A 14,170-nucleotide genomic window follows, 5' to 3' on the forward strand; every position below is an offset into this window, starting at 1 on the left:
TGCCCGCGAGCTGGCCGCCGCGGACGGCGCTGTGGAACGCGGAGATGACGCGCTGGATGGTCCAGGCGATGGAGATGGCGACGGACTTGCAGACGTAGGTGATGCCCGGCACGATCCACTTGTGGTAGTCCTCGTCGATGCACTTCTTGAGCACGGGCTGCGCGTAGCGGAGCGCGGGCTTCCGGAGCACGTCGCCGATCGCGCCGCCGAGCGTGATCGCGCGCGCGAAGGACACCTTGAGCGACGCGACGACGGCGAGGGCGCCGGCGGAGATGGACTGGATGGCCTCCGTCGTCGTCTCCGGCGACGACGTGCGCAGGAAGAGCAGCGCCTTGCGCTCGACGAGGTCCGACGCGGAGATTTGCTGCACGTCCGCGACGCCGTCGCCGTCCTCGTCCTTTTTGTCGTCCTCGAGGCTCGCGTCCTTGACGGTGTCGAAGTCGGCCTTGAGGATCTTGAGGGCGCGCCACGTCGGCTCGAAGCCCACCTGGCGGTACGCCTCGATGGCCGTGATGAGCGCGGGGAACTCGCCCCCAAAGAAGCACATGAAGAGGCCGAAGAAGACGCAGGCCATGTCCTCCGGGTGGTAGGGCTGGAGCAGCTCCCAGAGCTCCAGGCCCTTGTCGTAGGCCTTGGACACGTAGGGCATGGCCAGCTCCACGCCGGCCCCGACGGCGCCGAGCACCGGGGCAGCCTTGACGACGTAGCCCTTCCAGGGGTCGGGCACCTTCTCCGCCGACGCCACGACGATGTCGGCCTTGCGCTGCTTCGACTCCTCGAAGGATGCCATGGCGGGGACGAGCGACAGTTCGACGGTGTCCACGGTCCAGTCACCTCTCGGGGCTTTCGGCGGCCCGACGAGGATTCACAAAAAGCTGCTACCTGCCTCAGTGAAGGGGAAACAAGGACCCAAGTCAGGTTTGTTGCAGTTCTGGCCAATCAATGGGCATCGCAAAAACGACCACTGAACGCGCTGCTGCTGCGAGCAACGGCGCTCTGAGATGAGAGCGCTGCTGCTGCTCGTCGCGCACGCGCGCGCGCTGGACGACGCGCAGCGGTCGTTCCTCGCGGCCTACGCGCGCGGCGCCGGGACCGTCGCGCGGCCGTCGGGCCTGCTCTACCGCGTCAAGCGCTACGGCTTCGGCGGCTCGCCGGCGCTCGACGCGGCGTGCGACGTGGCCTACGACGGCAAATTGAGCGGCGACTGGCCGGACGGCCCGAGCTTCGACGGCACGCGCCTGAAGCGGCGGCCGTCGACGTTCGCGGCGTCGAAGGTCATCGGGTGCTGGCGCGAGGCGATGCCGCTCATGACCGTCGGGTCCGTCTGGGAGCTCGCGTGCCCGCCCGACCTGGGCTACGGCCCGCGGCCCGTGCGGGACAGGATCCCCGGCGGCTCCGTCCTCGTCTTCGAGCTCGAGCTCCTGCGCTGCGACGGCGCCGCGAGCCCCGCGCGCGTCGTACCCGTCGACGACTGGGTCGACGGCGACGCGCCGCCGGCCGAAACCGGCGGCGCCGAGGACTGGCCCGCGCGCGCCGCCGCCGTCGCGGCCGCGCTCCGGGGCGCGTTCCGCGCGTGGGAGGCGCGCGCGAGCCCGCGCGACGACCTGAGGCCCGTCTCCGGCGGGGGCCTCGACTGGCTCGGCGTCTCCGCGACGCTCTACGACAGCCTGGACGCGCTCTACGTCTGCGGGCTCCGGGACGACTACGACCGCGCCGTCGCGCGCGTCTTCGCGCCGAGCTGGCGGGACCCGCTCGGCCGCGGCGCGCCGACGCCGTACCGCCCCGTGAAGGTCTTCGAGTACCACCTGCGCGTCGTCGGCGGCCTCCTGGGCGCCTTCGAGGTCTCGGGCGACCGGCGGCTCCTGGGCGCGGCGAGGCACGCGGCCGAGGCCGTCGCGGCCGCGTTCCCGGTTCGAGGCCCGCCGCGGCCCTACGCGCGGCTCGCGCACCCGCGGACCGCGCCCGTCGCGGCGCTGGTCCTGGGCGCGCTCGACGGCGTCCGCAGCGTCTTCGACGGCGGCGTGCTCTGCGCGTCGCTCGCGGGCTTCGGGTCCTTCGGCCTCGAGTTCCGGGCCATCGCGCGCGACGGCCGCGCGCCGGACCTCCTGGAGCGGGCGGACCGCGTCTTCGACGCGGCCTACGTGCGCTGGGCGGCCGACGGCGGCGCGGCGTCGCAGAAGCTCGTGCCCAAGTTCTACGAGGTGCCGCCGGCGCTGGGCCGGAGGCGGGGCTGCCTCGAGAAGCACCGGCCCGCGTCGCGCGCGGGCCTCGGCTCCGGCGGCGACTCGTTCTACGAGTACCTGCTCAAGGAGCAGCTGCTGCGGGGCGCCGCGGGCTCGACGACGCGCCAGGCGGAGCTCTGGGACTGGCTCGCGGCGGCGCTGCTCGACGGCGCGCGCGGCCGCGACCGCGTCGCGGACGTCGTCCACCGGTCGCGCGCGGGCACGGCGGACGTCGTCGCGCCGCGGGGCCGGCTCAAGGAGCACCTCGCGTTCTTCGCGCCGGGGCTCCTCGCGCTCGGGAGCGCCGCGCCCTGGGGCGACACGGAGGCGAAGCGGCGGCTCCTCGCGCTCGCGGCGGAGCTCGCGGAGAGCGACGCGCGGCCGGGGCGGCACAAGAGAGCGACATGCCCAACTTCAAAGGCTCCTAGCTCGGCCGTTTTCCACTCGTTTCGGCTGATTTTTGGACGAGCGATCATCTCTCGGAACGGTCTCGAAGCGTGGATGCTTTTTCGGTAACGCGCGCGCGCGGAACACTCACGTTGAAGCGACGTTGAATCTCTCTTGTGCCGCCCAGGCGCGGCTCCACGCGGCGACGGGCCTCGGGCCCGAGCTGTCGCGCGTCGACGAAGCGTCGGGCGCCGCGGCGGCCGTGGACCCGCGCTACGGCCTCCGGCCCGAGTACGTCGAGTCGCTCTTCGTGCTCTACCGCGTCACGGGCGACGACGTCTACCGGCGCCGCGGCTGGGCCTTCTTCGAGGCGCTCGTCGCGCGGTGCCGCGTGCCCGGCGGCGGCTTCGCGGGGCTAAACGACGTCTCCGCGGAGCGCGGCGGCCGCGACGACGACATGCCGTCCTTCTTCCTCGCGGAGACGCTCAAGTACCTCTACCTGCTCTTCTCGGACCGGGACTACTACCCGCTCGAGGACTGGGTCTTCACGACGGAGGCCCACCTCATCAGCGCGCGGCCGCGCTGCGACGACGGGTCCTGCTTCGGCTCCGCGGACCGCGGCCCGCTCTTCGCGCTCCCCCTGGACCTGCTCCTCCTCCTCGCGGGGGGCGCCGCGCTCGCCCTCCGCCGGCGGCGGCGGCGGCCCCGCCTAAGGCGCGATTCCTAGCCGTCCTGAGGAAGCGCGGCGGCGTCCGCGGGGTCCGCGTCCGACTTGGACCGGCGCACGCGGCGCACGACGCGGCGCACCTTCTTCCCGTCGACGATGAGGGGCTCGCCCGCGCCGGGCGACGCGCCGCCCGCGAGGGACGCGTCGCTCGAGCCGCGGCGCACGCGGCGCACGACGCGGCGCACCTTCGCGCCGCCGGCCTCCTCCGGCGGGTCGCGGCACCCGGGCTCGCCGGGCGACGGCGGCGGCGACTCGGCGCCGCCCGGCTCGCCGGCCGCGGACCCGGACGAGCCGGACCGGCGGACGACGCGGCGGACGACGCGCCGCGGCTTGTCGCCGCCGTCGCCGGGCGGCGCGTCCGGCGGCGGCGGCGGGTCGTCGGCGCCGTGCTTGTGGACGCGGCGCACGACCTTGCGCACGACCTTGCGGTGCTTCTTCGGCGTCTCGCCGCCGGCCGCGGGCGCCGCGGCCGCCTCCTCGCCGCCGCCGGCCGCGGGCGCCGCGGCCGCCTCCTCGCCGCCGCCGGCCGCGGGCGCCGCGGCCGCCTCCTCGCCGCCGCCGGCCGCGGGCGCCGCGGCCGCGCTGTCCTCGGGGATCGGCGGCGGCGGCGCGGGCGCGTTCGCCTCGGCGACGTCCGTGAAGTTCGAGAAGAGCACGCTCCCGCGCGACCGGCGGCCGTCGGACGACGTCTTCGCCGCGTCGTCGCTCTCCCGAAACCCGCCCACGACCGTGAGCCCCGCGAGGCCGAAGCCCCCCTCGTCGTCGTCGTCGTCGTCGTCCTCGTCCTCGTCGTCGTCCTCGTCCTCCTCCGCGCCGCCGCCCGGCGCCGCCGGGCCGCCGTCGTCGTCGGCCTCGCCCTCCTCGCCGACGCTGGGCAGCGCCGCGGGCGCGTCCGCCGCGGCGACGCCCTCGCCGCCGACGAAGCCCATGAAGAGGATCGAGCCCCGGGACCGCCGCTTGCCGCCGGCCGCGGGCGCGCCGCCCGGCGCCGCGTCGGCGTCGGCCGCGCCCGCGAGGCTCTGGAACGATTCGACCTGCAGCCCCCCGAGCGCGAAGTCGTCGTCCTCGTCCGTGTCGCCGTCCGAGTCCGACGCGAGGCCGCCCGCGCGCACCGAGACGCGCCGCGACCGGCGCCGCGGCGCCGCGGCGGCCGGCGCGGCCGGTTCCGCGGCCGGTTCCGCGGCCGCCGCGGACTCCTCGTCCCAGTCCTCGAAGCCCTCGAGGCCGCTGCAGGAGTCGCGCAGCGACGCCGGCGCCGCGGACTGCGCGCGCGCGCGCGCGAACGAGTCCGCCCGAATGCCGCCCTTGCGCACGCGGAGCATCTCCAGGGCCCGGAGGTCGTCGTCGCCGTTCGCGTGGCCCACGGCGACGCTGAGCAGCGCCGCGAGGTCGATGAGGGGCACGATGGGCCGGTACTGGGGCGCCTCCGGCGGCGGCCGGCAGTGGAGCGCGTCGCCGCGGCCGTTCCGGAGCTCGATGACGGGCCCGCGGCCGCCCGGGCCCGGCCGGGACGCGAGGGGCGCCACGTGGACGTCGTGGAGGGGCATGGACCCGAGGCGCCGCCGCGGCTGCTCCTCGCGGTCGAAGTAGGCGAGCACGCCGTACGCGAGCACGAGGAACACGGCCGCGGCTTGGAGCGCGCCGCCGACCTCCGTGACCTCGACGTAGCCGCTGTGGAAGGGCGCCCAGCGGAAGGTGCAGGGCTTGGGGCTCCCGAGCCCCTGCACGGCCGTGAGCAGGCCCAGCGTCTCGTCCCAGCCGTTGAGCAGCGTCGTCTCGCCGTCGACGGCCGCGACGACGGAGCCGACCTTGACGGGGCTGCCCTTCGCCGCGCGCGACACGATGGCCCACTCCGCGCGGCGCACGAGGGTCACGGAGCCGAGGGCGCCCCGGGCGTCGGGGACGACGTGCTCGAGGCGCTGGAGGAACGACACGACGGTGCCCGCGCGGTAGCGGAGCGCGTCGCTGCCCCGGAGCCGCTCCTCGTGGACCTTCTGCTTGCGCGCGGCGGCGACGAGCTGCTTCATGGTCTTCATGCGCTTCACGGCGGCCTCGGAGTAGACCTCGAGCAGGATCGTGCGCAGCGAGCTCTCCGTGATCGTCGCGTAGTCGATGAAGCAGCTGAACTCGTCCTCGGCGTCCCAGGTCGCGTGCAGGAACACGGACTGGCGCTTCTTCTTCGCGGGCGTGCCGCGCCGAGCCGCCGCGCCGGCGGGGGGCGCCGCGGCGGGCGCGACGACGCGCACCCCGTCGGGATGTTCCATCGTGAGAGGGGCTGCGGAAGTGCCTGCTCGGGTTCAACATCATATCTTTCTGCATTCCACATTTTGGCAGGGACTCGTTTCTTCTCGAGCCGTCCCGCCGACCGCGTCGGGGGGCAGCCCGCCAGGTCAGCGATGGCATCGCTGGCGACGGGCGCGCTGCTCGTCGCCGCCGCGTCCGCGGCGCCCGTGCGCCTGTCGCGCATCTTCGGGCTCTTCCCCAAGGAAGAAAGCATCCAAGATTTCTGGGGCCCCGTGCGCCTCGCCTTCGAGGCGACCTTCGACTACGAGGCCTCGTACCAGGCCGAGTCCGACGACGAGGTCGGCGAGGCGCTCGACGCGATCTTGGCGGCCGTCGGCGACGAGCCCGAGGCCGCGGTCGTCGTCGGGCCGCACCGCCACGGCGCGGCACACTACGCGAGCTTCCTCGAGGCCGGCGGGGCGGCCTTCTTCCTCGCCGAGGCCATCGACACGGCGGCCTACGGCATCACGAACGAGACCGCGCTGGCGTGGATGTTCAACCCGGACACGACGACGGCGGCGCAGGTCGTCGCGAAGGAGATCTGCCGGACGACGTCGGGCGCCGCCTTCCGGCACAAGGTGCTCAAGCTCTACGGCGCGCCCTACGCGGACAACCGCGTCGACGCGAACACGGACTACCTCGAGGAAGTCTGCGGCGCGACCGTCGAGGTCGTCGCCGCGGAGCGCGCGCTCTTCAGGGAGGACCTCGCCGAGGCGTACGCCTACGCGGCGCTCGTCAAGGACTCGTCGATCACGACGATCCTCGCCGCGAACGACCGCATGATCAAGGGCGCGCTCAAGGCCATCGACCGCGCGCTGTCGCCCGCGAAGGCGGCGAACCTCATCATCGGCGGCTTCGACTGGACGGAGGACTGGCTGTTGACCAAGCAGCTGCAGGTCGCGTCGGGCGACCAGTACATGTCGACCGCGGGCATGGGCGTCTGGCAGTCCGTCGTCAACTTCATCGACACGGTCCAGGGCTTCAAGCTCAACACGACGGCGGACGTGCAGGCGTTCTTCCGCACGGACGACACGCGGTTCGACACGGAGGCGTCCTGCCAGTTCGCCGACGCCGAGGGCTTCGTCATCGACGACCTGCTCAGCGGCTACCAGCCGGGCGTCCGCGCGAAGCCCGAGGCGGACAAGGACGTCGCGCCGACGGTCGTCGCCGTGGGCCTCCACGACGTCGCCGTCGAGGGCATCGACACGGCCGGCGGCGGCTTCACGGCGACGTCCTGGATGACGCTCGAGTGGGCCGACCCGCGCCTCGCCTTCGACGCGAACATCTACGCGGGCTCGCTCCGCGTCGACGCGGAGACGATCTGGACGCCGGACGTCTACGTCGCGAACATCGTCACGTCCGCCGTTGCGCAGACCATCAAGCTCCTCCCGGCGACGATCTCGCCCGACGGCACGGTGCGCGTCGTCTTCCAGGCCGTCGGCGACTTCGTCTGCGACATGAACATCAAGCCCTACCCCTACGACGCGCACGACTGCTCCTTCGACGTCGCCGTCTCCGCGCCCCTCACGGACGTCGTGCTCATGGGCAGCCTCGGCTTCACCATCGCCGACGGGCCCGAGGGCTTCGTGGACCCGGAGGCGTCGGGCATCGACCACTACTACGAGGACGCGACGATCAAGGGCTTCGCGTCGTCGCGCGTGTCCTTCGAGATCAAGTTCGAGCGCGACCCGTCCTACGTCGTCGGCACCTACGTGCTCGTCGGCTGGGCCTTCAACATGGTCGGCTTCCTCGTCTTCTGGATCCCCGTCGAGGGCAGCGGCATCGACCGGAGCGGCCTCGCCATCACGACGATCCTCGCGGCCCAGTTCATGATGTACGACGCCAAGGTCACGTCGGAGACGACGTGGCTCGACTACTACTTCGCGATCATGCTCTGCTTCCAGTTCTTCTCCTTCGTCCTCACGGTCCACTCCGCGCGCATGAACCGCTACACGATGTCGCACGGCGGCGACGACGAGTACGTCATCAAGGTGTTCGCGTACCAGGACCGGATCCAGCGCAAGAGTATGGCGCACCGCTTGGGCTTCTTCATCTTCAACTTCGTCTACGGCGGCCTCGACGCCTTCTGGATCGACCGCTGGGCGCGGCGCCGTGTGGAAATCAACCGCCGGTTCGGGACGTCCCGACCGAACTTTGAAATTCTCTCGCTCGGTCACATCGAAGTCGATTCGGCTGCTTTTTGGACGCATCGATTGCTCTCGTCGAGTTCTCGAAGCACTTTTGAAGAGCGCGTGTCGAAACCGTCGAATACGCTCACATTGAAGTCGGGTCGAACCTTTGATTCGCGCGCAGGCGCGGCGGCTCCTGCTCCCGTGCTTCTACGCGGTCCAGATGGCCATCTGCTTCTTCCCGCGCCAGGGGCCGGCGGACATCTCCGGCAGCGACCACACGGGCGTGCGCGCGCAACTCTTCCGCCTGAACCTGGCCTTCTTCGTCTTCTACGCGGTCGTGCTCGTCGCCGCGCTCTGCCTCGGCTTCGTCCACGACCGGCGCATGGACAACCTCCGCCAGCGGCACCGCGCCGAGGTCGAGACGGAGTTGATCCTCGAGAACATCAAGATGCACTTCGACGGGAACATCGTCGCGATGAACCTGTTCTCCGACGTCGGCAAGCTCCGGCGGAACTTCGAGCGGTGGAAGCGGACCGTGCTGGCCTCCAAGCGCGGCCCGGAAACCCCGTTGGCATTCCAGAAGAAGCGCATCGCCGACGAGAAGAGGGGGCTCGTCTCCGGCCCCGCCGGCGGGCCGAGCGACCGGTCGCCGGAATCCGAGGCGTCGGCGCGCTTCCGCGAAGGCAGCCCCCCCGACGCGACCTTCGAGGAGGTGCGCTTCGGCTTCTGCGGCAAGTAGAGGCCCGCGTCCCCGCTAATACCCCCGTTCGCTTAGGCGGCGGCCCCCGGCGGGAGGTTCGCCGTCGCGGCGGCGATGCCGAGGAGGACGACGGGCGCGACGGCCGCGTTCGACTTGAAGCGGGCCGCGAGGTTCTCCGGGTCGCCGAGGTCCGCGGTCTCGACCTGCCACGCGAGGTGCGACGCGAAGACGGCGAGCGACGCGTAGAAGGGCCACGCGGCCGCGACGTCGCCGAGCCCCGCGTTGCAGCCCGCCGCCGCGAGGCCGCCGACGGCCGCGGCGCCGCACGCGCGGAGGAACGGCGGCGTGGAAGCGTCGCCGAGCGCGAGCGCGGACGACCCGAGCCCGAGCTTCGCGTCGTCGCGCTTGTCCTGGTGCGCGTAGAGCGTGTCGTAGAGCAGGGTCCAGGCCGCGCAGCCGCCGTAGAGGGGCAGGCAGACGGCGTAGTCGACGTGGCCCGTCGCCGCGCAGTAGCCGAGCAGCGCGCCCCAGTTGAACGTCAGCGCCAGCGCGACCTGCGGCATCATAGTGACGCGCTTCGCGAGCGGGTAGGCCAGCACGAGCGGCACGCTCGCCGCGCCGAGCTGGACGCTCGCCCAGTTCAGCTGGGACAGCACGCCCAGGCCCAGGCACAGCTGCGCGGCGAGGAACCTGGGCGGGAAAAGGGTGCGACATTCCCAACTTCAAAGGCGCCTCTCTCGGCCATTTTCCACTCGTTTCGGCTAATTTTTGGACGAGCGATCATCTCTGGGAGCGCTCTCGACGCGTGGATGCTTTTGCCGGAACGCGCGCGCGCGGAACACTCACGTTGAAGCGACGTTGCATCACCCTTTTCCTGCCCTGCGAGGAACGCCGCCGCCTCGGGCGCACCGAGCTCGCCGCTCGCGAGCGGCCGGCGCCGCGTCCGCGCGACGGCGCCGTCGACGTCGCGGTCCCAGATGTCGTTGATCGTGCACCCCGCGCCGCGCATGACGAAGGCGCCGACGCCGAAGAGCGCGAGGAGCGACGCGTCGGGGGCCGCGGCCGGCGGCGCCGCGAGCGCGATCGACCACGCGCCGGGCCAGTAGAGCAACAGGGTCCCCGCGGGCGCGTCGACGCGCGCGAGGGCGGCGAAGGCGGCGAGCTTGCTGCGCGGCGGTTCCGGTTCTTGCGGTTTCTCTGTGGTGAGCGTGCGGGCGTTTGGCGGTCGCGGCGCGGATGGTGCGCTGTGGTGGTGCAGAAAGTTGTGTGTTGCGGCGAGCGCCGTCGCGCGGTGCGGCGGTCGCGCGGCGAGGGAGATGGTCCTGCGCTGCGAGCGCTGCAGGGCGCGTCGAGCGACGAGCATCATCGCGTGGCAAGAGATTGTGGCAAGAGGTGCAAGGTCCGAGGGTGTCGTCGTCAAGGTGAACGTATCCGCTCTCCGCGCGGGGCAGCGCTGCTGGGGAGAAGAAACCTCCGAGCCATGCTCGCGTCGGCGCCGTCGCCGCGGAAGACGGCGACGACGTCGAGCCCGTCGCCGCGGAAGACGGCGAGCGGCGGCGAGAGCCCCGAGGGGCGGGCGAGCCTCCAGCGGAGCTTCAAACCGGCGGCGAAGCCCGACGTGGAGCTCGGCGACGCCGCCACGGCGGCCGTCGACGCCATCGTCGGCGTCTTCGACAAGGACCTCGCCATCGACGAGCCGGCGCCGGCCAAGGGCGGCGCGGAGGCCGGCCCCGAGCCGCGGCGCGCGGCGCGCGACGCCGGCGCGGCGCTCGCGCGCGCGGCCGCGGACGAGATGCGCGACGGCCCGACGCCGGCGGAGCTCGCGGCCGCGGAGCTGCTCGTGCCGCCGAGCTTCGGCTTCCCGGAGGTGGAGATGGCCCAGGAGAGCTTCGTGCGCCGGTTCCGGGGCGGGACGCGGGCGCGACGCGCCCGACGTCGAAGGCGCCTCGCTCGGTCGTCGTCCGCGCGTTTCGGCCGACGTTCGGACGAGCGATCGTCCCTCGGCGCGCTCTCGACGCGTGGCCGCTTCTTCCGGCACGCGCGCGCGCGGCGCGCCCACGTCGAAGCGACGGTGCATCGCTGTTCGCAGGCCAGTTCGCGTTCCGCCGGGACCCGGGCGACGGCGCGGGCGCGTTCGCGCCGCCCCGGGGCATCCCGCCCAAGGAGCTCGACGCGCTGCGGAAGAAGCTCACGGAGCGGAGCGTCGTGCGCTTCGTCGGCCTCGTCTGCCACCTGCTCTACTGGTCCGTGCTGCGGCCCGAGTTCGAGGGCCTCGCGCCGCCGGGCGGCGGCGCCGCCGCGGGCCCGAGCGACAGGGAGCGCGAGGCGCTCTTCACGGAGGTGCTGAGCTGCCACGCCCAGATCCACGCGGAGATGCGGTCGTCGAGCAAGCACGTCGACACGGTGCTCGCGCCCGTGCTCCACCTCGCGCTCCGGTGCGCGATCGAGCGGCGCTCCGCGCGGACGTCGACCGCCGGTTCGGGACGCGCCGACCACACTTTGACATGCTCGAGCTCGGTCACATCGACGTCGATTCGGCTGATGTTTGGACGAAGCGATGGCTCTCGTTGAAATTTTCGAAGCGCGGCCGAAAGAGGCTGCACCGAGCCGTTCGACGACGCGCGCGCGGAAGTCGGGTGGAAGACGCGAGTGCCGCCCAGGCGGCTCTTCGTCGGCGCGTACCGGTGGTTCGCGCTCGCCGGCGCCGACGGCGAGCTCATGCTGGCGACGTTCCACGACCATCTGGCCTCGCTCTTCGACCCCCAGAACTACCACTCGCAGTTCGTGTCCGCGACGCACGGCGACCGCTTCTCGCGCGCGGCCGTCGACCTCGCCACGGACCGCGCGGCGCGGTTGAGGGGCCGCACGGCGGCGACGTCGCCGACGCTGCGGGCGCTCTTCCCCGCGCCCGCGGCGCCGCGCGTCCGCGCGCTCCTCGCGCAGTCGGGCGGGCTCCGGGCGCCGTCGGGCGACCTCGCGCGCGGCGCGCGCGGCCGGCCGGGCTTCGACGCGGCGCGGTCCCTCGCGCGCGACTCCGTCCACACCCTGGACCTCGGCGGCGAGGGCGCCACGGTCGCGACGGCGCGGCTGCCGCCCGTCGACGAGCGGCCGGACGCGCTCCGCGTGTCCAAGGAGGGCCGGACGCAGCTCCTCCGCCGCCTCCAGCACCACATCGGCCACGACATCTCGCGGCCCGCGGGGCACCGCAACGCCCAGGAGCTCGCCGCCCTCAGCCGGAAGAAGTACCACGAGCTCGTCCGCAAGAACAACGCGACGTGCCGCGCGAAGCGCGCGTCCTGGTGCTAGGCGGCTCCGTGTGTGGCTTCCCCGCTCGGCGGGGAGGTTCCCCGTCGCGCGAGGGGGCCGACGTGGGGGGAGCCCGGGACGCCTCCGAGGAGGCGTGCGACCTCGCGAGGCGCAAGTGAGTCGACTCTCGAGAGCTCTCTCTCTCTCGCGCATTAGGCGACGCACCCCCTACGCACCTTGCGCGGGCACTCTCTCTCTAGCGCATTAGGCGACGACCCCGCCTACGCGCCTGCCTGGCACTTGGGGGCCCTCGACGGCGCCCGTGCTCGCTGCATCTTGACAAAAATTTAGTTTTGTGGCTTGCGAATTCGCCGCGCTTTGGGCGTTCGCGGGCCGTGACGTCCCTGACTTGCCCACCGTGATCCAGGACGGTCGAATACGCCAGCCCTAGCACACATCGCGCCGAATTCGCCGCCCCCTGATCGCCGAACGTGATCCGGGACGGTCGAATACGCCGGCACACCTCGCGCCGAATTCGCCGGCCTGATCCACACGTCGCGCGGAATGGATTCGTCGCCCCGCCGCTCCGATCCGGACTGGGCCACGGCCCCGCTCCTTCCCGACGCGGAAGATCCGCCGCCGTCCCGCGCGCGGTACGCGCGCCTGCTCGACGGCGCCGGCGTCGACGACGCGGCGGCGGACGACGACGACGTCTCGCTCGAGTCGCTGCTCGGGAACAACGACCGCGAGGACTTTGTGAGGGAGTCGCAGATGCTCATGCGCCTGTGCTACTGGGTCGCGACGAACGTCGTCGTCTACGGCGCGCAGCGCGTCGCGTGCAACCTCGGCGCGCCCGGCGACGCGGTGGCGGGCTGGTCGAACGCGAGGTTCTTCTGCGCGTCCCTCGACGAGGTCGTCGTCTACTCCATCGCGTCGTCGGTCTTCGTGCGCATCACGAGCGCGACGCGGTCGAAGATCGTCTTCGGGAGCCCGTGGCGATCCGCCGTCTTCGTCGCGCTGATCTTCCTGAGCGGCGTCGGCTTCTCGCTGCTCTCCGACCTCCGCGGCGAGCACTCGTCCCTCTCCACCGACTCGAGCAACTGGAGCCCGCTCTTCGCCGCCACGCTCGCGTGCTTCGGCGGCCTCCTCGCGCTCGGCCTCGGCTTCCACCTCCGCGCGGCCTGGCGCACGAAGCCCTACGGCGCGCTCGGCCTCAAGTACTACGCGGCGCCGCGCGTCGGCGTGCTCGTCTTCCTCGCGGCGTCCGCGCTCACGGTCCTCGCGAACAAGGGCACGGTGCACCTGCACCACTACTTCGTCGCCTGGGTCGCGTCCCTGTTCTGCTGCTTCGACCACCCGCTCAGCCTGCTCTGCCTCTGCGCCACGACCGGCATCTACCTCCAGGGCGTCGCGGCCTACGGGCCCGTGGACCTCTACGAGGATTGACGCGGGCGGCTTTCCCCCGACCGCGGACGAGACTGGTGCACCCCTAATACTTAGGGGTGGCGTTCCTACTCACGCGCGACTTTGGCGCGTCGTCGGGCGCCGCTCATACCTTGGACCGCTTCTCCGTGAAGGACGTGCCCGTGGCGATGTCCGCGATGGTGAGGACGAGCGTCTCGCCGTCCATGGCGTAGGTCTCCGTGACGCCCGCGGTGCCGTCGAAGGTGCCCTCGAGGGACGTGATGACGAGCTTGTCGCCGTCGATCGCGCCCTTCATCTTGATGGGCTCGCCCGCCGGGTTCTTGTGGTCCGTCAGCGTCGCGCCGTCGAGCGCGACCGCGGGGTACTCCGTGTTCGTGAACATGCCGAGCTCCGTCTTGACGAACTTGTCGTCCCTGCGCGCGGCGGTCGGCGGTCGCGCGGCGGTCGGCGGTCGCGCGGCGGTCGGCGGTCGCGCGGCGGTCGGCGAAACGCGCGGCGGGACGCGGGCGCCGCGCGCGGTCTTAAGCTCGAAGGTGCCGGAGGTGGCGAAGAGCGTGAGCGCCTTGGCGATGAGCATGGGCACGGCCTTGACCTTGAGGAACGCCTCCATGGCGCCCTTGTCGACCTCCGTCGCCTTCCACTTGCCGGCCAGCGCACCCTTGATGTCGAAGGCAGCCATGTGTCTGCGCGCGGGAACGTCGCGACGCGGCTCTTCGCGCGCTGGCGTCGCGCGCGCGGCGTCGCTCTGCAAAGTTATGCACCGATCGAGGGACGCACGGTTGGGTTCGGGCGCACCTTGTGTGGTGATGTGTCGATACTCGGGGTGGATCACGCTGGCCGATGGAAAATGCTTCTGGTTTTTGACGTCAAGGTGCACACCTCGTGCTACGTGGGGGGGGGGGGAGGATTGAGGGGGGTCGGTGGCGCCCTCGGCGCCCTCGGCGCCCTCGGGACGAGGGCGCCGCCCCCTCGTCCGACGCCCTCGGACCCTCGGACGGAGGATCGGCGCCCTCGGACGAGGACTCGGCCGTACGGACGAGCGCGCGGC

General features: G+C 72.4%; 3 protein-coding genes across 3 annotated transcripts; 2 read left to right on the forward strand and 1 right to left on the reverse strand.

Moving 5' to 3' along the window:
- Positions 1–1,061: 1,061 nt before the first annotated feature.
- On the forward strand, positions 1,062–1,424 carry AURANDRAFT_6781 (hypothetical protein; the record flags this gene model as incomplete). Its single annotated transcript, XM_009040854.1, has 1 exon — positions 1,062–1,424. A coding segment is annotated over one exon (363 nt), but the record flags the coding sequence as incomplete, so codon positions are not given.
- A 1,447-nt stretch (positions 1,425–2,871) lies between these two features.
- Positions 2,872–3,177, forward strand: AURANDRAFT_16190 (hypothetical protein; the record flags this gene model as incomplete). The annotated part of the gene is made up of 1 exon (XM_009040855.1): positions 2,872–3,177. A coding segment is annotated over one exon (306 nt), but the record flags the coding sequence as incomplete, so codon positions are not given.
- A 5,375-nt stretch (positions 3,178–8,552) lies between these two features.
- On the reverse strand, positions 8,553–9,613 carry AURANDRAFT_12429 (hypothetical protein; the record flags this gene model as incomplete). Its single annotated transcript, XM_009040913.1, has 2 exons — positions 8,553–9,141; positions 9,342–9,613. Coding segments are annotated over 2 exons (861 nt in total), but the record flags the coding sequence as incomplete, so codon positions are not given.
- Between the last annotated feature and the right edge of the window lie 4,557 nt (positions 9,614–14,170).

Source organism: Aureococcus anophagefferens, assembly GCF_000186865.1.
Source record: "Aureococcus anophagefferens unplaced genomic scaffold AURANscaffold_17, whole genome shotgun sequence".
NCBI lineage: Eukaryota > Pelagophyceae > Pelagomonadales > Pelagomonadaceae > Aureococcus > Aureococcus anophagefferens.